Here is a 20,617-nt window from a genome sequence, read left to right on the forward strand (position 1 = left end):
CAGATTTTAAATTCCACTCCAAATGTAAGAAACTCAATCTTACAAGCCTGATTTTTGCGGACGATATTCTGCTCTTCTGCAGGGAAGATACTAGCTATGTTAAAAGGATGAATGACATAGTGAAGAAGTTCACTGCATCCACAGGGTTGGTCATTAATCCTGCCAAGTGCAAAATTTATTTTAGTGGTGTGTCTGGAGAGATTGCTCAGGATATTAAGAGGATAATTGAATTTGAGGAAGGAACCCTTCCTTTCAAGTATCTTGGCGTGCCTCTTAGCAGTAAGAAACTCCACATAGCTTACTATCTGCCCCTAATTGAGAAAATTGTGGCTAAAATCCGACATTGGACAGCAAAATTGTTGAGTTATGCTGGCAGAATCCAGCTAGTTAAGAGCATCAGTTTTGCTGTTACACGATACTGGATGCAATGTTTTCCCTTACCAAAAGCAGTGATTCATAAGATTGATGCATTGTGCAGGTCATACATTTGGTCTAACAGCTAATACATAACAAAGAAGAGCCCATTGGCTTGGATATCTGTATGTAAACCGTATAACAAAGGGGGCCTAAATGTCATCAATTTGGGAAAGTGGAACAAGATAGCATTGATGAAATGTCTATGGAATTTATGTGTGAAAAGTGATACTCTGTGGGTCAAGTGGATCAACACCTACTATATGAAAGGGAAGGATGTTATGGAGTGTGAGGCTGGTACCAGTTGGTCATGGGTGATCAAACATATCCTGAAGCAAAAGGACCTTGCTATCCAACATCACTCTGTCTGGACTAAAGCTGAACAAAGGAGGAATTTCAGTATGAGAAATATGTATATTGCCATGCTGCAAGAGGACCAGGATGTTGTGTGGAAGGGCCTTGTCCAAGGGAACCATGCTAGACCTAGAGCTGTTTTGATGTTATGGATGTTGTGCCATGGCAAGATTGCAACAAAGGATCGGTTGTGTCGGTTTGGTATCATTACTGACAGACTTTGCAGCATGTGTAAAACTGATGATGAGACCATTAATCACGTGTTTTTTGAGTGTAGGATTACCAACCAAATCTGGAAAGACGTGATGGATTGGCTGCAAATTAATCGACAACCAAGGGGTTGGACTGAGGAAGTAAACTGGATGATCGAAAGTACGAAAAAGAAGGGCTGGAGAGCATACTTATTGAAGATAGCCTGTGTAGAAAGTGTTTATGGTATATGGCACCATAGGAACGAGAATGTGTTTGATAGAAACAATTCGATTAGTATTACACAGGATATAATAGATAAAATTACTTATATGGGGTGGATGAATCAGAAGTATAGGAAACATGTAGCGGTTTTGATGACCTAGATAGGGCCTGTTTTTTGTCGCTGTTGTCTGCATGATGGGCTGAATCCCTTAGGGATTGCTTTGTACTCCATTGTTTTTTTGAATTAATATATTCCTCCTTTGATTCAAATACAACTTGAGCATTACACTATAAATAACTAGATTTTAAGAATATAAATAAGCGTGGAGTTATTTTAGAAACAACATAAAAAAAAGTTGAAAAAAGAGAAAGATGAGAAAGAAGTTGATTAGAGAGAAATACATCATAAATGTGATAAATTTATATTATTGTTGGTTACAAATGAAATAAAGAAATAGGAAAGAGAAAAGTATAATGATTGGACTAATAGACAATAATATCTTTAACTAAATAATTTATTATTTTTAAAAGCAAAAAATAAATTATTTAAAATGTTAGTTAATTAATTTAATTATTTTTACTTTAACTATATCATTTATCTAATTTCCTATATTTTATTAATTAATATTTTAATTAACTAATATGTAAACTCATTTTTTTTTCAGTTTTTAAATTTTTGGAGTTCATGTAATTTTATTATTTAGATATTTCAATTTATACTTTGTTATCTAACGAAAAATATTATACTTTATCATCTTATTATTAGTCATTATGTTACATGATATATACAAGGATAATGAGATTTCCTGTGACATTCTATTAGCACATTAGTTTGGATCCAAGTCCATTAGCACGTACATACTAATATTTTTAGTTTAGTTGATGATTTGTAAAAAAAAAAACTTGGGTAACGGTATAAACGAATTAAAAAAAATCAATTAAATCGATAATTCAAACTAAATTAAATCGAAATAAAATCGATTGTTTATGGTTTAGTTTTGAAACGGAACCGAGCCAATAAAAATCGATGTGGTTTGATTTGATTCTCGGTTTTAGTTTATAAGAACTGTCAAACTAATGAACCGAACCAAGGAAAATATTTACGCTCGGAATTTTTTATTTCCACTCATCATTAAGCTCAAATTTTATATCTGTCCAATCATTTTCTATATTTGTTTTAACTTTCTTTCTTTCAGCAAAACACACATATAGAATCAAACTCCAAAACATAGAAAATAGAAATCATAAGTCACAAAAACTTGTTTTTACTAAACTACTTCTCTAGCTGCTAGCCTCAAATGTTGTTCTCACTATCGTCACTGTGATATGTTATAGTCTCCTTTTTCGTGGTCGATTTCTCTTGGTTAATTTTCATATTTGTATTTAACTTTTTGGTTTCTACTTCAACAAATCTCCTTCTAGTCTTGTTAGAAAATAGTTTTGATGTGTATTTGAGGTGTGAAACATGTTAATTGATGTATGTTTTCCTATGTTCTATTTGTTAGACTTTCAAATTTATTTCCAACATTCTAATTTCAAGTGTCAACTTTTATATTTTATAGTGAATTTATTTCATGATACAATAAAATCATGTTACTGATTCATATGGATTAAGAACAACTTGTAAGTTGTTTGGAAAAATAGAGCATGAAATAAATGACATGAAATGTATTACTTTAAAAAATAATAGCATAAAATATACTGAAAAATATGATAGTGGAGAAAACATATTGATGAATATAATGTTTGAAAAAACAACATTGAAAACGACCAACCGAACTAAACCAAACCGAAGCAAATCAATTAGTTTGATTCGATTCTATTTTTAAAAAATATTAAAAATTGAATCAAATCAAACTGATGAAGATATTATCGATCAGGACCTTTTTTGACCAAAAACCGACCCGATTACACCCCTACAAAATAGGTATTGATATAAATAAGGGTTAAATATGTTTGACGTCCTCATAAATATCTTGGTTTTCGTTTTTAGTCCCTGTAAATATTTCCTTCAAACAATGGTCCCTGTAAACTTTTCCGTCCATAAAATTGGTCCTTCCCGTTAAAAAACGCAAACGGCTGCAGACGTGGCAGTGCTTAAGTTAATTTTGTTGTCCACATAATGCTTAGTGTTGCTGCCACGTACTTAATTATTTATTATTTAATTTTTTTGTACATAAAATATTAACCCTAATTTTGTCCCCAAACTTATTTCTTCCCAATCTATTCTGCTCTCCCCGTGTTCGTCTTCTATCCCCAAGTCTTCTTCTTCTTCTCTTTCAGTTCATGGCTTCTTCAACCAGACGTAGCAAGGCGGCCTCATCCCAGGACACAACAGGAAGGAATTTCGTTCAAGGGAGAAAGTGTGCTTGCAACCTTCGTTTGATTTCGTACCGTTGCAAGCAAGGATTTAACAAAGGGAAGCTTTTCTGGAGATGCCCTCTATGGCAAAGTGAAGAAGAAACCTGCAATTTGTTCATCTGGGATGAAGACCTGGGTAAAGAAGAAGAGATTCATGACGATGTGAACAAACTGAAAGAAATGCAAGCAATGTTGAAGGAACTCTATGAATCCTCACTGAAGAAGAATAAGAAGTTGAACATGAAGATGAAGGCTGAGGCTTTTTCTGGAAAATTGAAGCTAATGTTACTTGTAGTGTCAATGTTGATCAATATTTACTTGTTAGGGAAATGTAATTGCTGAGGCTGTTTTTGGTTTAGTTCTATATAATAGGTTTAGTTATATGTAATATTGTTATGAATATTGTTATGAATGTTGTTTTGAATGTTGGTTTTGGTTTACTTGAAACAATTGATATTATTGAAGACATGTAATGATGTTTAATATTCTGGTTTAAGTATTGTTATAAAAGTTGTTTTGAAGACTTGTAATATTGTCTTTGTTACAAAACTATGGTTATATTGTTGTTAAAGTTGTTGTTTTGAATACATGTTGAAGACATGTTGTATATGTCAGTTTATGTTGTATTGAAGACAAGTAGTATGTTATGAAACAAAGTAGATTAACAAAAATATCATCATTGCATAAGTTGTCACAGTACATAATATTGTCAATATTACAACATGAAATTAACCAAAATATGATGTTTAACCAAAACACATGACCAAAAGATGCTTGTAGTACACATATCTTCTCAGTTTGACCAAAAGAGTAAGTTTACATTACATTAACTAAAAGACCAGACAAGGCATAAAACATGACAGTTCCACATTCAATTCACTGGGTCATACTCCTGCAAATATCTTCCCAATTTTTGGAGTTGTTTTCATCACCATCATCTTCATTGATGACCACTGGATTATCAGGTTCTCGACCTGGGCCAGGAATGTCCCTCACTTTGAGTGTCTTGAGTCTCTCACTCTGCCTCTTTGATTGTGTGGAAGCCAATCCAGTCTTGATCTTTGCCTTTTTAGTGGGACTCAAAACCCTACTACACAAGACAGTATAGTTACAAGTGGTAGTCTTCAAAACCCTACTACACAAGACAGTATAGTTACATATCTTCTTTTCATTACATACCACCCTACACCTATCAGCATCATTCTTTTCAAACTTCACTTCTCTCCCATTCAACACATTGTGCTCTAGGACTACTTTCTTAAACTGTTTGAGTGAAGAGAATTCCATCCCAACCTTGAATTTGAAGTTCTTACTCAAACCATCATCTTCTTTGAACCTAATTGTAGTTGGTCTATCATCACAACTGTCATCATCTGCCCCACTATCCAGTTCATCAGTGAGGTATTCTTCATCAATTACATGCTCTTTACCCATCTCATCTGTGATAAAAATGTTATCTGGCTTTTCACTAGCCTGCCCATCATCAGCTCCTTCTGCCTGCCCATCATCACCTCCTTCTGCCTGCCCATCATCACCTCCATGAATACCTTCATCTACACCATCATCTTCAACTTCAATCCCATCATCAGATTCCTTCATCCTTTCCTCCTCACTGTCTTCAAAGTGTACATCCTTGACTGATTCATCACTAGATTCATACTCAACCTCATCTCTCTTTCTTCCCTTTCCTTTATCTATAACCTTCTCCATGAATGTTGCCTCTCCTGTCTCTGGTTTTTCCTCACTATATATCTCAACATCAACATCGTTTGCATACGCATAGACACCCAGCTCAACAGCATCTCCATCATCCCTAAATGGTTTCAAATCTACTTCAAAGCTGCCACCATCATGTTTCCACCACATCCTGACTTTGCTAGCATCAAAATCAGGAGTAATCCCTTTAACTAAATCTATAGCTTCGAAATATGACCAAATATCTGGATCTTGACCAGTAACGGCAAACACATTTCCACCCTCGTATCGTATCTTGGGGTCTTTTACAAATGAACCCTTTGTGAAGAATATCACTTTAAAATTGCCCATTGAAGTCTGTGGGGTCATTAATAATGCAGAAAAAACAAAGTTACGACAAAAACGTGAAGGGGACATGGGGGACATAGTTAGGGCACAGAAATAAAAATTGGGACAAGTTTAGGGCACAGAACATAGAAAAACATTGGGACCACAGATATTGTTAAACAAACCAAAAACGGAGCAAAAGAGACAAACCTTTGAATGCAGTAAACGAAGAAGAGGGACCACCACCGATTAAACAATGTTGCTTTCAGAGAATCCAAGACGCACAGGGACCACCACTGGGACCGGCGATTTAAAAAGGCAGATTCTGTGGATTTGGGGCCACGAAGGAAGAAGATTGATTTGGGGATTAGGGCGAAAATGGTTAGTGTGGATAGACTAAGTGAGAGCTCAGATTTTGTGGTAAGTATGAAGATTTCCCTAAGTGTGGATAGACTAAACACATTGGTTTTGATTCAATGTGAGCACACGCCACGTAGGTAAAATTTTAATAAACAATGCCACATGTAAAATGACACGTATGCAGCCGTTAGTTTTTTTTAACGGGAGGGACTCAATTTGTGGACGGAAAAGTTTTCAGGGACTATTGTTTGAAGGAAATATTTAGAGGGACTAAAAACGAAAAGTGCAATATTTATAAGGACTAAAAACTTATTTAACCCTATAAATAAATATACAATTAGCATGTTTGGATTGGCTTTTGGAATACCCAAAATCATTTCTAGAGGTGTAGAATTGATTCTGTGTGATTTTGAGATGTTTGTTTTATCAAAAATAGAATTGATTTTGCCTTCAGAATTGATTCTACTTGAAGCTAGAATTTGTAGCTTCTACCTCCAGAATTGATTGTGGGTGACTTTTACACTAAAATTTATTGTTCAACTCACTTTTACATAAATGTATCCAAACATAAATCAATTCTGTTAAACTCAATTATGTTAAAATCAATTCTACCAAACTCAATTCTGCTAAAATTAATTCTATTCACCGTCAATCCAAACACACCCAATAATATATCATTGTCTTTCCTATTTCTTTTCATACGAGAGAAGATTACAAAATGTGGTGGATCCCACGTTATTTAAGTCTCTCCTCTTTATTTTTTTACCCACCAAATAAGAGAAGTTTATCATTTATCTTGTACTTCTCTTTGCAGCCTCTTTCTTCCCATCTTCTCTTAAAACAATCTCTTAAACAAACACACTGTAAATCTTCTTATCTTTTTATGCATGTGAGTTTTTAGATTTTCCTAATTTACAAGATTTTGGCTTCATCCCATCTCTGTAATATTCTTTTCTTTAATATATTTTATTTGGCTTAAAAAAAACATAGCACACACCTTTTTTTTTAAACACATGTAGTGTCCGTGAGACAATATTATTCTTCTGGTTTCTTTCCTCTCTTTGAGTAACATGTTTATGGTTGTTGAGAGGTCTTTTTATTTGCTTTTCTGTTGTTGTTGAGTGGTCTCTGATTAACTATTTATAATCAACACAACCACCCTCTTTCTCTTGCTTCTAACTTTCCCTTCATAGAAAAAAAAAAATAAAGTTAAAAATGACTATTGGAAGTGATAGGAAGAAGAAGGCAATTGTTGAAGAGAACGCACCTTTGTTACCCAAGACTCAAGAAAGTGATGTTGGGCTTGATGAATTTAACGGAGCTTCATTTTCTAGTGCTGTTTTCAATTTGTCAACCACAATTGTTGGTGCTGGAATCATGAGTTTACCTGCCTGTGTTAAAAAATTGGGGATAGTCCCTGGTCTTATTGCCATAATCCTATCATCATTATTCACAGAAAAATCAGTTGATTTCATGATCAGATTTTCAAGAGCAGGCAATATTTCTTCCTATGGAAGTCTCATGGGTGATAGCTTTGGAAAATATGGGAGAGCTTTGGTCCAGATATGTATTACAGTCAATAATATTGGTGTTTTGATTGTTTACATGATTATTATTGGTAAACATCATTTTCTTATACTCAGTACCTTCAATTTGTTAACACAAGAAATTAAATTAAAGCAGTATAATAATTTTTTTAATTTTTTATTTCTTATTTTAGGTGATATAATTTCTGGAACATCTTCAAGTGGAGTACACCATTATGGTATTCTTGAAGGATGGTTTGGAGTTCATTGGTGCACAGGGAGAACATTTGTTCTTCTTTTTACAACACTTGTTGTAATTGTACCTTTGACAAGCTTTAAAAGAATTGGTACTTATTTTTTTTACATCTGCGTTAATGTTGTTGTTTGGGATTGAACCTTACTTGTTTGTCCGGTTGATTTTGTAGATTCGTTAAGATATACATCTGCGTTATCGGTTGGACTAGCAGGAGTTTATCTTGTTATTGTTGTAGGAATCTCAATTTTCAAAATCATAAGTGGAGGCATGGTGATTCCAAGACTCTTCCCAATCATTACTGATGCATCATCAGTTTTCGAATTGTTCACTACTTTTCCTGTACTTATAAGCGCCTATATTTGTCACACCGTTGGTATGAAAAATTTTCAGGTCTCATCGATATTTTCTTTACTCTCAAATATAAATAAAAGCAGATGATTTTTAATTTATCGAATAATTGATGTATCTGATTTATATATTTGCAGTTCACAGCATAAATAATGAACTAAAGGATTCGAAACAGATGAGAGGGGTTGTGAAGACTTCTTTTGTTCTATGTTGCTTAGTGTACTTATTCACAAGCTTCTTTGGATTCTTTCTATTTGGAGAAGAAACTCTTGATGATGTTCTTGCCAATTTTGATACCGATCTTGATATACCGTTCGGTTTTATTCTCAATGACATTGTTCGCGTTAGCTACGCCGTACATATTGTGTTGATAATTCCAGTACTCTTCTACGCAGTGCGGATCAACTTTGATGGACTCTTGTTTTCTTCTTCATCAACAAGATCTTTGAATGTTGATAACTTCAGATTTTTCTCTATTACTTTTTCACTTGTTGCCATTATATTCTTGGGAGCAAATTTCATTCCTAGCATTTGGGATATTTTCCAATTCATTGGAGCAACTACTGCTATTTGTATAGCGTTTATATTTCCAGTTGCAATCACTCTCAGGTGAGTTTCTTCACTAAGATTATGTTGATAATTAATTAATTAACTTAATATACAATTATCTTAAGTAGTTTCTTTTTCTGCAGGGACAAACACAACATAGCAACTAAAACAGACAAGACTCTATCAGTCTTTATGATAGTCATTTCAGTAACGTCTAGTGCTGTGGCTATATACAGCAATGTTTATGCGTTGATCAACAAGAAATGAAGCTTACTGATTTTCTTTATAGTATCTTGTACAATTGTTTGATTAAAGGAACAGAACAGAGTTTGCAGGGTTATTGGCCAAATGTGTAAAATAAAATCAATTTTTTCTTGTTGATTAATAAACAAAGCTACCATGTTTTTCAAAGTATTTGAAGGTGAGTGGAGCTTTGGATGTAGTTCTTTATAATATGTTGGCAATGGAGAGCTATTAAACCTACCCCTTTTAGGAAGGAACTTTACTCGGTTCCCACCTAATGGAGAGCTGTTAGTAGGGTTGATCGGATTTTGATTGTTGAAGGGTGGTGGGACGACTGAGGCTGCGACTTAGTGGGATCTCCCTAGAGATGTTACTAATCAGTGTCTTGTCAGTCTTAATTATGTTAATCAGGTATGAACCCCAAACCTTATATTTTCAATAAATTTTTCTCTTTAGGAAATAAGGATAAGATATAAAGTAAGTTTGCTATGATTTGACATGTTGTAATATGGTCTATCGGGAGAAGACGTAATAATAAATTTTTCCCTTATTTTTCAAAAACATTAAAGAGGATGAAAAGAGTTTTCTTTTTGGTTTGGAATTGATTTCTCTGCAGGTCAATGGCAAACTCATCTTCTTTTTCCGACTGTCTCCAGAATTCTACCATATCTCAATCAATAGCGGATCAAGAGTTCATATTTGTTTCAGAGGTTTCAGAGGTTGTTTTGTGGCTTTGGTTTTTCTTTTGGGAATTATATTCTATAGATGGTAGTGTTTTCGGTCAAAGGTTTATCCTGATTCTATGTTGTAAGAGCCTATTGTTTGGATGTTCCATCCGAAGTGATTTCTCCCTTTGTGTTTATTTTTCTAGCTTTTGCTTTGTGCTTTGTAGTTTATTGGGCTCTTTCTATGTGGTTTGTAGTTTATTGAGCATTTGGTCTTGCATGTTTTTCCTTTACAGTTAGGCTATGTTTGGGAGTTTGGAGGGAAGGGGAGGGGAGGGCTTTAAAAAATAAGAAGAATTGAGTGAAAAGAATAAAAGGATTTTGAGTAGGAGGGTTTTGGAGGGTTTGGTTTTATTCATAACACCAAAAATCCCATAAAATGAGGGAACTAAAAAATTGTATTGAAGGAGGGTTTTGGAGGGTTTTGAAAGGCTTATTTAAATTTTCCAAATATCTTTTAGGTTGTTATACTATTTTGAAAATTAAAAATTTTGTAATGATTATGACTCTTTTATCATTCTAAACAAAATCATTTTTTCAAAAAATGTCAAATATTTCTCTATATTTTTTTAAAAATTCGTTTTCGGAAGCCTTCCCCTCTCCTCCCCTCCAAACTCCCAAACATAGCCTTAGGCAATTCATGTATCTGTTTCACTTTGATCTCCTGTATGTATGTTGATGGGTTTTTAACTCCCCTATCTCTTATATATGTATATTATTTAGCTATTAAATTTTTTTAAGTATTATGTGTGCGCATGATACATTTCTATAAATAATACATTTTCTAATAAAACTTTCATCTCAATCAAAGAAATAGTGAGGTCAAATGACCTAGAACGTACCATGTTTTTAAAAATTAAATCTTATCCTTCGGTTTTGAAGAAAATCAACAAAAAATGTAGCTTAGAATTTGAGCTTCAATTACTAGTTCCTACAATTTTATGCTTTACTTAGAATCAAAATGACGCCCTTATTTTATAAATTATATTATCCCTCGATTTTTTAGAAAAGCAACATGAAATGTTCAGTAACATAAATTAAATCCAGATTTTACCTCAGTGTGTTCCCTCGGTTTTTTCTAAACACCGAGATGTAAACTCTATAATATTTTATTCAGTCATCAAAATGTTAAGTCTCATTCACTTTCAATTATGTCTCATAAACTTTTTGCAACCTAGCGAATGAAAGAAACATCATTCTTCTTCACCTAATGAACTGAAACACTATTCGATCATCTTCTCGGAGGAGGAAGGAAGCTCGAACCTCGAACCAACACTTTTCTTTGACTCTCTCATCATATTTCCGATATGAAAATTTTTCTCCATGATTGTACTAGTAATGTTGTTGTTGTTAATTTTATTGTTACGGTTTTTGAGACTTAGGGTATAATGTAGTGTTGTTTTTCAGGTTTTTGTAATTGTTGTTGTTGTTGTTGTTTAATGTCATTGTTGTTTTATAGATATGAAATTTTTATTTTGTTGATTGTGTATATTTTTATTTTATTTTCAAAAGTTGTATGTGATTATGGATCGTAGTTGGATGAAAGCTAAAAGAATTAGTAAAGAGTATGAGAACAGAGTGATTCAAAATCCTAAGTTCACAGAAAAAACCTTTCTATCAAGAATGATATTTTTTAATGTCCTTGTAAGAAATGCCGAAATACACAAAAACATTCAACGAGTGTTATTTCAATCATTTAAGTTGTGATGGTATTATTCAAAATTACACGAAATGGGTATGGCATGGTGAAGTTACAAAAAAAGACTTGCATCACATAAAGTTGAAGTTGATGAATTTATGAATGATAATTTAGAAGATATGATTTATGATATCAGAGTAGATGCTTTTAAGAAAGCTCATGTAGAAGATACTTTGCAAAGAGACATGAAAGATTCGTTATATCTTGGATGTAAAAAATTTATAAGATTGTCAGTTGTGTTAAGACTATTTAATCTTAAGGCAAGAGGTGAGTGAGTGGACGGATAAAAGTTTCACAGAAATGCTTGAATTGCTACAAGAAATGCTTCCATAAGGTAACACGTTGTCAAACTATAGTTATGAGGCCAAGAAGATGTTGTGTCCAATGAGTTTGGATTATGTCAAAGTACATGCATATCGTAATGATTGTATATTATACAGAAAAAGTATGAAAACATGAAGGAGTGTCCGAGGTGTGAGGATTCACGCTACAAAAAGGAGGACAATGGTGCTGAAGACGATGATAGTGTAACTAGAAAAGGTGTTCCTTTCAAGGTGATGTGATACCTACTAATAATTCAAAGGTTCAATAGACTGTTTGTTAATGTAAATGACGCAAAGAATACTAGATTTTATGCAAATGAAAGAGTATGTGATGGAAAAATTCACCATGTAGCTGATTCATTGCAATGAAAGAAAATTGACTTGTTGTTTCTAGATTTTACCCTTGACCAAGGAACCTTAGGTTTTTGGACTTGTCACGTACGAAATAAACCTGGTTGCTAATTTACGTACTAATTGTACTCCATGACTTGTTCTTCTCATGATTTACAACCTATCTTAGTGGTTGTGCATGAAGCGGAAATATATGATGTTATCAATGATGAATTCGTGTCCAAAACAATCAGGGATTGATATAGATGTTTTTTAACGTCATTGATAGAAGATTTAAGAGTTTTGTGGGAGAAAGTCATTGATTTTGATGTTGCATATACGACTAGATGGTCAATTGTTCTACAAAAAAAAATATTTTTGATAGTGATGAAAATAAATATTTAAATTTTGAAACCCCTTCTTTCGCAGCACATGTGCGTCTCTCATCTGAAGAAAATTATTCAAATCAATATTATTTTACTAATACTTATTTTTTCTACATGTAGAGATGTCGAAGGAAACCCTATGTTGGATGGTTTTAGAGGTAAAACTCAGAAAATTAAAAACACCTAAAGTAAGTGTTATATGATGCAAGTTGTTGATATTGAAGTTTGAAGTTACGTTGTAGTTGAAGATTCAATTTTGAATGTTGTTGTTGTTGATATCATTGGTCTAAAGATTTAATTAGTTTCAAATGTGGTTCAAATTATAGGTACTCAACGACCCGTTAAAAATCACGGAAGAAAACTTTTTGATGGCTTATAAGAATTTGCCTTTTCGTTATTGTTTTCGTTGGTTAATCATTTATTTTAGTTTTATTGTAAAATTATAGGGTGTGTGCCATTTTGACTTTGCAATTAATGTAAATAATTAATATTTTTGGTGCAATGTTTTTGTTTCAAAAATCAACAAAATAAGGTTCTGTAATACAAGTTAACATGAAAATTATATATTTAAAAAACTTAAATAGCAATGTTTTCCCCTCGATTAATATTAAAAATTGAGATAATAATATTGTTGTACTACCTCAATTTTTCTTATAATCGAGAGAAATGTAGAGCACATCATCTAGTTTTGAAAATAATATATATATATATATATATATATATATATATATATATATATATATATATATATATATATATATATATATATATGCAGTTGTCAAAAATCAAACCCATGACTATTGAGTCTTTCCCCTCAGTAGATTCTGATTTGAGAAATAAAACGGTATACATTTCATGATATCTTTTGTTACCTCGATGTTAACTCCATTTCTAATTAAAGTCAAAGAAATTTTTTTATTGTAGTGATATCTTAATTAAATAAATTTAAAATAAGTTTTTTTTAATTGTATAATTTTATTAATAACTATTGAAGATGCATTTTTATTCTTGCAAAAAATATTCCTTTCGACAAAAAGAAAACAAACTACTCATTTAGTAAGAAGATATTAATAAATAATCAATAAATCCAAAATTACAAGTGATGAAGATAATATAATCAAGTATTCAAAGTTACTCACGAGTCATCTTTATCTTCCACTTTAAGTATTAATCTTGTCATTGTTACCAACAAACTTATCGTGAACATGTGGTGGTGGTCGAGATGCAACAAGAAGATGACAAAGGTCAGTATGCTGGGATAATTTTGCAGGAACACGCAGAGTGGTCCAACCAGCTGGCTTCAGATTTCACAATCTTGATAGTAAAGGATTGGGATCTCAAGATGATAGAGTTCTTTTTGGTAACATCCATTGCATTAACGAATTTAGAAAATTCTGAAAGCTGGAATCCAAATGTTTGACTATATATAGAACATGATATCAATTTGTCCTTAAAGACATAATCTTAACACATTTATAAATTAAAAAAGAAAAAAAAGAATATGACTCCCGGCGTTGCATAGATGTATTTAAATTTTTTTTTTTTTATAATTTAAGTAATTGAAATAATTAAATTAATTTTTTAGATATGATTTTACTAATGTAAAATTAAACTGTCTTTCAAAGAATTATATTTATTTTATATAAATAATATATGATTATTCAATTATAAATTTTACTATCTTAGTGTTAAAAAAAATGTGCTATCTTTACACTAAAATTTTATACATCGTATATACACCTCTAATCATTTCAGACCACTTCTTACCATGACACAAAAATTAAGACAAAAAAATATTATTAAAAAAAAACAAAAAGTATGTTAAACCGTATATACATACGGTGTGGTTGTTATTTTTGGTGTACATATAGCTTTTCTCTTAAAAAAATATGTTTGAAAGAATATATTTTTGTATTTGTTAGGATTTGAAACTCGGGACCTCATGTACAATCTCTATGTGATTTTGCTTTTTGAAAAGTGAAGATATATTTTAAAAGATGACACATAGGAATATGAGTGATGTGGCAAACATAATTTTATATGACAAAATTTTTTTTGTGGCAAATATATTAGGAGTTTGTTTTAATATATATAATCGACTAGTTTATACAAATTATTTTTTTATAGAATAGTAAATTAAAATAATTTAATTATGCGATTCTATATATATATATATATATATATATATATATATATATATATATATATATATATATATATATATATATATATATATATATATATATATATATATATATATATATATATATATATATATATATATATATATATATATATATATATATATATATATATAATAGCTATTTTGCCCCCTATCATATGAGTGAGGTTTGAAAAACTCCCTATAAAAAAAATTCGATTCGTCCCCTAACATATGAAGATTCTCATATTTTACCCCCTCCAGAAATCTAATCATCAGAATTGTTGACGTGACAATTTTTTATTATTGACTTATTGTTTGATTGTTAAAATGTTAAAATACAACCTTACCGCTAAGCTGCACCATAGTTTTTGTTATATTATTGACTTAGCTAACATATAATAGTCACTGAAAATATTATTAAGAAATATATTAGTTAATAGTTAATATTTACATTATTAATTAATATTAATTGTTATTAGTTAATATTTATTAGTTAATATTTATTAGTCAATATTAACATTACTAGTTAATATTAATTAAATTATAAAATATAAACTAAATTAAAATAAATTATTATAAACTAAATTATTATAAATTAATTTAATTTAATTTAATTTTAAATTTTTTTAATTAGTTTTAATTTAACTAGATTAATTAAAATAGTTTTAAATTAATTAACAGAGTTTTAATATAATTAATTTAGTTTAGTTTAATTTAGTTTTAATTTGATTTATTTTTAATTACATAAAATAGTTTAAATATTAATGTTAATACATAAATATTTAAAAAAATATTAAATACCTTTTATATTTAAAAATGTTAATATGTAAATAAATTTAATATTTAAATTACTATTTAAAAATAATGTTCATATAAAGAAAATATCAATGGGATAATAGCTACAACATTTTTTAACATTAAATTGTTACAATATATTGATGTTAAATTATTAATTATTATATATAACATAAAAATATTTTTATTTGGTTCAGTTAATATTAACATTTTTATGTAATTAAGAATTAACCAAATTAAAATCAAACTAAACTAATTATATTAAAACTCTGTTAATTAATTTAAAACTAGCTTAATTAATTTAGTTAAATTAAAACTAATTAAAAAATTTAAATTAAAACAAAATTAATTTAGTTTATCATAATTTAGTTTATAATAATTTAATTTAGTTTAATTTAATTTATATTTTATAATTAATTAACTTTAACTGTAAAATAAATATTAATTATTTTTTATAATTTAATTAATATTAACTAATAACCTTAACTATTAACTAATAATTATTAGGGTTAAATATGTTTTTAGTCCCTATAACTATGCGACCCTGCATTTTTAGTCCTTATAAAAAATTTCTTCAAAGAATGGTCCTTCTAAAATTTTTATCATGCAATTTCAGTCCTTGTTATTTTCTAAAATTTTAAAAACTGTTTAATTACCTTTTAATTTTTAAATTTTTGAATAATTTTTTTTTATATATGTTTAGAATACTGTAAAATATTTATTTACCAACTTTTAGAATTTTTTAAAACAAGAAGAATTAAATATGAATTTTTTAAATTTAAAAAAAAAATGATAAAAGTAATGAAAATCTCAACTTAGAAATTAGATTTTGAATTTCTTTTTTTTCCAGGAACTTTTTAAAACATTATGAACATGTCTGCAAAATAATCATTCTAAAATACACATTGGTTTGACAGTAGGGACTGCAACTAGGTGCATAATAATTTTGTAAGGACCATTCATTGAAGGAAAATTTTATAGGGACTAAAAATGCAGGGTCGCATATTTATAGGGACTAAAAACATATTTAACCCTAATTATTAACTAATAATATTAATTAATAATGTAAATATTAACTATTAACTAATATATTTCTTAATAACGTTTTCAGTGACTATTATATATTAGCTAAGTCAATAATATAACAAAAACTATGGCGTAGCTTAGTGGTCAGGGTTTTTTTTTCACGTCTGCTTTGGGTCCTTGGTTCAACACTCCATGCAACCAAAATTTTAAACTTTCTGAAAACACGATTTTATATCGTATATTTCGCTTGAAATCCATAAATATTTATAGCATTTTCCGTTTATTATATTGTTTTATTATGATATTATGCGAGTATTTGCTTTGTTTCAGGTTTTACACTCTTATTGAGACTATTTGTGAAAAGGAGAAGAAATGGAGCTAAAATGACCACTATTTGTGCCTAAAAGAAGAAAAAGGGGTGCTGAAGTGAAAAAGGGGTGCAAATAAGGCCCAAATGTGCAAAGTACAAGTCCAGCCCACGAAGAAACAAATCTGCACGTGGCCCAACTCAATCCAGCAAGAGGAGACGCACGTCTCCAACAACTCTCTGCCACGTCACCAAGAGGAGACGCACGTCTCCAATCCTCCTAAATCTTCTCCTACTTGAGACGCACGTCTCAAGTCGTTCAAAGGAGTCCCCTCAAAAAGTGGAGACGCACGTCTCCAAGTCCCAGTCAAGAAACGTCCCTCATTTCACGCGTTCCAACTGCAGACCCTCGCCTATAAATAGAGGCAGCTACTTCACTTCAAACGGTCCGATTTTCTACTAACGAAATGCTGCCGAAATTATTCCGCGACCGCTGTTTTCTTTCCTGCTTTCAATTAAACCGTTTTATTTTCTCACATCAATTTCTACACCGGAAATTGTTGTGAACCTTTTATAAATCTAGCCTTACGTTAGATTTATCCTTTTTATTTCCTTGTTTTAAATTTCTGCAAGTTTATTTCCGAAGAACGATCCAGCCAACCTGTGGTGGAAGTTCGATACTTCAAGATTCAATTCAATTCAGCTTTATTTTATTTCAGGTTTATCTTTTACCGCTTTATTTATTATTGTTATTGCATGAGATATTGTATGCCTTTTATTATAAACCAAATTAATTTATGCATGCTTAATCGTTTTAATATGTCTGGCTAATTAACTAAGATATCGGCATGTAAAGTAAGTTAACCGTGGGAACCGAAATAAATTGGCTTAATTATATTTTATTAAATATCACTTGTTTTTTGTTTGTATTTCTAATTTAATTAGTAAGTCTTAAAACCAATAGAGCGAAAGTTTGAGGGGTTAAGACGGTCAAAGGTTAAAATCAATAGAGCAAAAGTTTGAGATCTTTAACTGGATAGTAGACATAGGACATTAGTTTTAAGGATGGCGAAAGCGTATTAAAACTAATTAGAACTTATTTATTTTCAAAAAAAAATTTTACACACGCGCGGGATGGCGAAAGCGTACGTTAGGGATATTAGCATGTTCCGAGTCAACAGAGCGAAAGTTTGAGATTAGGAGATTTAAATAGATAACAACTTCATAAAACAAGCATTTTATTAATTACGTTGTTTCCAAAAAGCTTTTCTAAAATCTAATGGGATGGCGAAAGCGTACATTACGAGTTAGGATAGTAGTCTAAATCAACAGAGCGAAAGTTTGAGAGGAGGACTTTTAATCAATTGAATTAATAAAGATTTTTAATCGAATTATGCATTAGCCAATGGACCTTCGGATCACCTAAAGTTAAACGAAATACATACTGATATCCGTCTATTATTATATTTCTTAGTATTCACAATCACATTCCTTTAGAAACAATCAAAATATTAGTAGCCTTAGCTTTACATAGTAACCTTAGATAACGGTAGATCGATTCATAGTCCCTATGAATTCGATATCTTTTAAAACTACACGACACGACTGTGCACTTGCAGTCAAAAGATTAATAGACACGTAAAGTCGCGATCACTTTCATATATATATATATATATATATATATATATATATATATATATATATATATATATATATAAACTTTGGCTATAATGAAAACTGAGAACTTTTAATAATAACCATTGGTATATGCATGTTATGTGATAGTGTAGTTTGTGGAACTTGTTCAGCAGGTATGATGTTGTGATGTGTATTAGCAATTCTGCATATCTGGTAGTTTGCTAGTTGTTTCCTGCTGCTGTGTTTCTCGGATATGGTGACAAGAATGTTTTAGCCAAAAATTTGCCAAAGGGGGAGATTGTAAATGTTTTCAAGTTGGTTGCATTTTGTGGTAAAACATTGTGTGTCTTATAGATGTCATGACATACTTTGATGTGCTTTGCAGAATGTGTTTGAGTTGCTAATACAGGTTTTCCGTTGGATGCCATGGTGGATGTCATGACATCAGTATATGACAGCATGGGCTGTTATATTTTTCTGTTACAAGTTATGTTATGTTTCCTTATTTATCTCGGGCTATATTTTGGGATATTAACAATTATGTGTTGATTGTATATCAGTAAGAGACCAAGTAATTGGGTATGTTTTTAGCACCTTGAATTGTGGAAATTAGTTTCAAATTGTGGAGATATTCTAGGAGCTAATGATTGAAGTCTTAACTTTAAGGAGAATATCTTGGAATGTTTTTAGCAAGCTGCCTTGGAGAATATCGTGGAGCTCTTTTAGCAACAAGTTGTTTTAATTCGGTTCTCAATGATATATATTAAAGCTTCTAAATTTGGTTGTTGAGATATTTTAGGAAACTTAATATTGTTTCCAAGATTTAAGAAGTTATTTTCTACAACAATGAGCTTACGGATTTACAAGATATTTGGCAGAAGAATTCTGCTGATTTGTAACAGCAAATAAAGCTGTGATTGAAGGCCCAAGTCCAGTTGGGAATAGGTTATAAATAGGAAGCTTTGTAACCTATTTTAGCAAGCTAGCCGAGTATTGATAAGATGTAGTTTTTAGGGTTAGCCGTGTAAGTGAACCACCCGGTTTGTGGGATGGTCACTGATTTGTGCCTCGAAGCCTGTAGGCAAGAGGTTTATTTTACTCACTCAAAAGCTGTGAAGCAACGAGTGCAGGTTTGTTCTTGGAGGAAGCTTTGAAGCAACTTCAAGTGATTTTTATTTGTGTGTTTAGAATGTTTGAAATTAGGTCGTCGATGTAGTGGCTGAGGTGTCGACTGCTAGACATCATTGCTATGATTGGGAGTGGAATGGAGATATTCCATATTTAGGGAGAACCTAGGTAGAAGAGTCATTGCGAAAAATTACATTTCCGGAAACCACCGATTTGAAACTGCCATCTCAACCGGTTAAAACGAAAGGTGCGCCGAAAAAGTCAAAAAATACCCAAGAAGACACATCAACCAAATGATCTCCTTCCTACTTTGAACATGTTGATGCATTGACCCCAGATTCACCAACACCAAAGTCCAAGTGTAGTGGTAACAAAGGAGCGCGTATTTCGAAGCCGCCTCGCACACCTCTGATCAAAAAATCTCCCATGATCTACATTGATGAGATGCCGCTTTTTATGCACAAATATATTGATAACATAGTTGATGTTGGAAGCGACGATAATTGTGGATATCGGGCCGTTGCGGGTTTGCTCGGAAAAGGAGGAGAAAATCACACTCTAATTCGACGGACACTTATTTCGGAGTTGACTTCGCATAGGGACATCTACGTCTGACTCTATGAAAATCAAGAAAACTTTGAGAAACTTCATGATTCACTTGTTCCATCACTAAGCGGTATCGCCCCGGTTTTGAAGTGGATGTCATTCCCCAATATGGGCCATCTCATAGAAAGTGCGTACGATCGGGTGTGTGTCGATTTGACGAGATTTGGATTATGTGAGACATTCTTTCCACTTCATAGTCGACCGCCGTTGGACGCGTCGAGCCGCATCATATGTATCAGGTATCTAAGATCGCGCCACTTCGTGCAAGTTTTTTTGAAACTGGGGTGTCTTATATCGGCTACTTATTGTCAGTGGACGGCACATCATACAAATGAGGCGGAGACTTGGCCGGATCCTTTCGTTGAAAGAATGGCGGAGTTTGAAGAAATGATGAAGCAAGAGCGTGAGGAAAATAGAGAGCAGCCGAAGAACACCGATTTTAGATCTAAGCGCCACCGATTGGTTCGGCGAATTTTAGTTTTAACCGGACCGTTTTTTTTTTGTAATGACCGGTGCGTATCATTTTTTGTATGTATTATCGTTTACCATGTAAAATCAAACCGATTCAATACATATATAATATAAGTATGTTTAATGTTGTCATTGTTTATGTTGTGCCTATTTTGTATGCATTTGTTATTGT

General features: G+C 31.6%; 2 protein-coding genes across 4 annotated transcripts; both read left to right on the top strand.

Moving 5' to 3' along the window:
- The first annotated feature begins 677 nt into the window (after positions 1-677).
- Positions 678-1,343, top strand: LOC131625566 (uncharacterized). The gene has a single exon (XM_058896417.1). It carries the CDS (start codon positions 678-680, stop codon positions 1,341-1,343), a length of 666 nt encoding a protein of 221 aa, XP_058752400.1.
- A 5,393-nt stretch (positions 1,344-6,736) lies between these two features.
- LOC131625584 (amino acid transporter AVT6A-like) lies at positions 6,737-9,780 on the top strand. Of its 3 annotated transcripts, none has more exons than XR_009290908.1 (6): positions 6,737-7,543; positions 7,646-7,798; positions 7,877-8,080; positions 8,193-8,664; positions 8,748-9,258; positions 9,464-9,780. XR_009290908.1 is itself a non-coding variant. In XM_058896432.1 (5 exons), exons 1-5 carry the CDS (start codon positions 7,141-7,143, stop codon positions 8,869-8,871), a joined length of 1,356 nt encoding a protein of 451 aa, XP_058752415.1. In that variant the 5' UTR covers positions 6,737-7,140; the 3' UTR covers positions 8,872-9,780. The 3 variants fall into 3 exon arrangements, 1 of the variants encoding a protein (XP_058752415.1); XR_009290909.1 differs by having other exon boundaries at positions 9,504-9,780; XM_058896432.1 differs by having other exon boundaries at positions 8,748-9,780.
- Positions 9,781-20,617: the final 10,837 nt, after the last annotated feature.

The sequence above is a fragment of the Vicia villosa genome, unplaced genomic scaffold (assembly GCF_029867415.1).
Source record: "Vicia villosa cultivar HV-30 ecotype Madison, WI unplaced genomic scaffold, Vvil1.0 ctg.000222F_1_1, whole genome shotgun sequence".
NCBI lineage: Eukaryota > Viridiplantae > Streptophyta > Magnoliopsida > Fabales > Fabaceae > Vicia > Vicia villosa.

Excerpts from the sequence above, each read along its gene's own strand:
- LOC131625566 (XM_058896417.1), top strand. The coding sequence starts at position 678 with ATGAAAGGGAAGGATGTTATGGAGTGTGAGGCTGGTACCAGTTGGTCA.
- LOC131625584 (XM_058896432.1), top strand. The coding sequence starts at position 7,141 with ATGACTATTGGAAGTGATAGGAAGAAGAAGGCAATTGTTGAAGAGAAC. Across the intron at positions 8,081-8,192 it reads CTATATTTGTCACACCGTTG|TTCACAGCATAAATAATGAA; the intron begins GTATGAAAAATT and ends ATATATTTGCAG. Across the intron at positions 8,665-8,747 it reads CCAGTTGCAATCACTCTCAG|GGACAAACACAACATAGCAA; the intron begins GTGAGTTTCTTC and ends CTTTTTCTGCAG.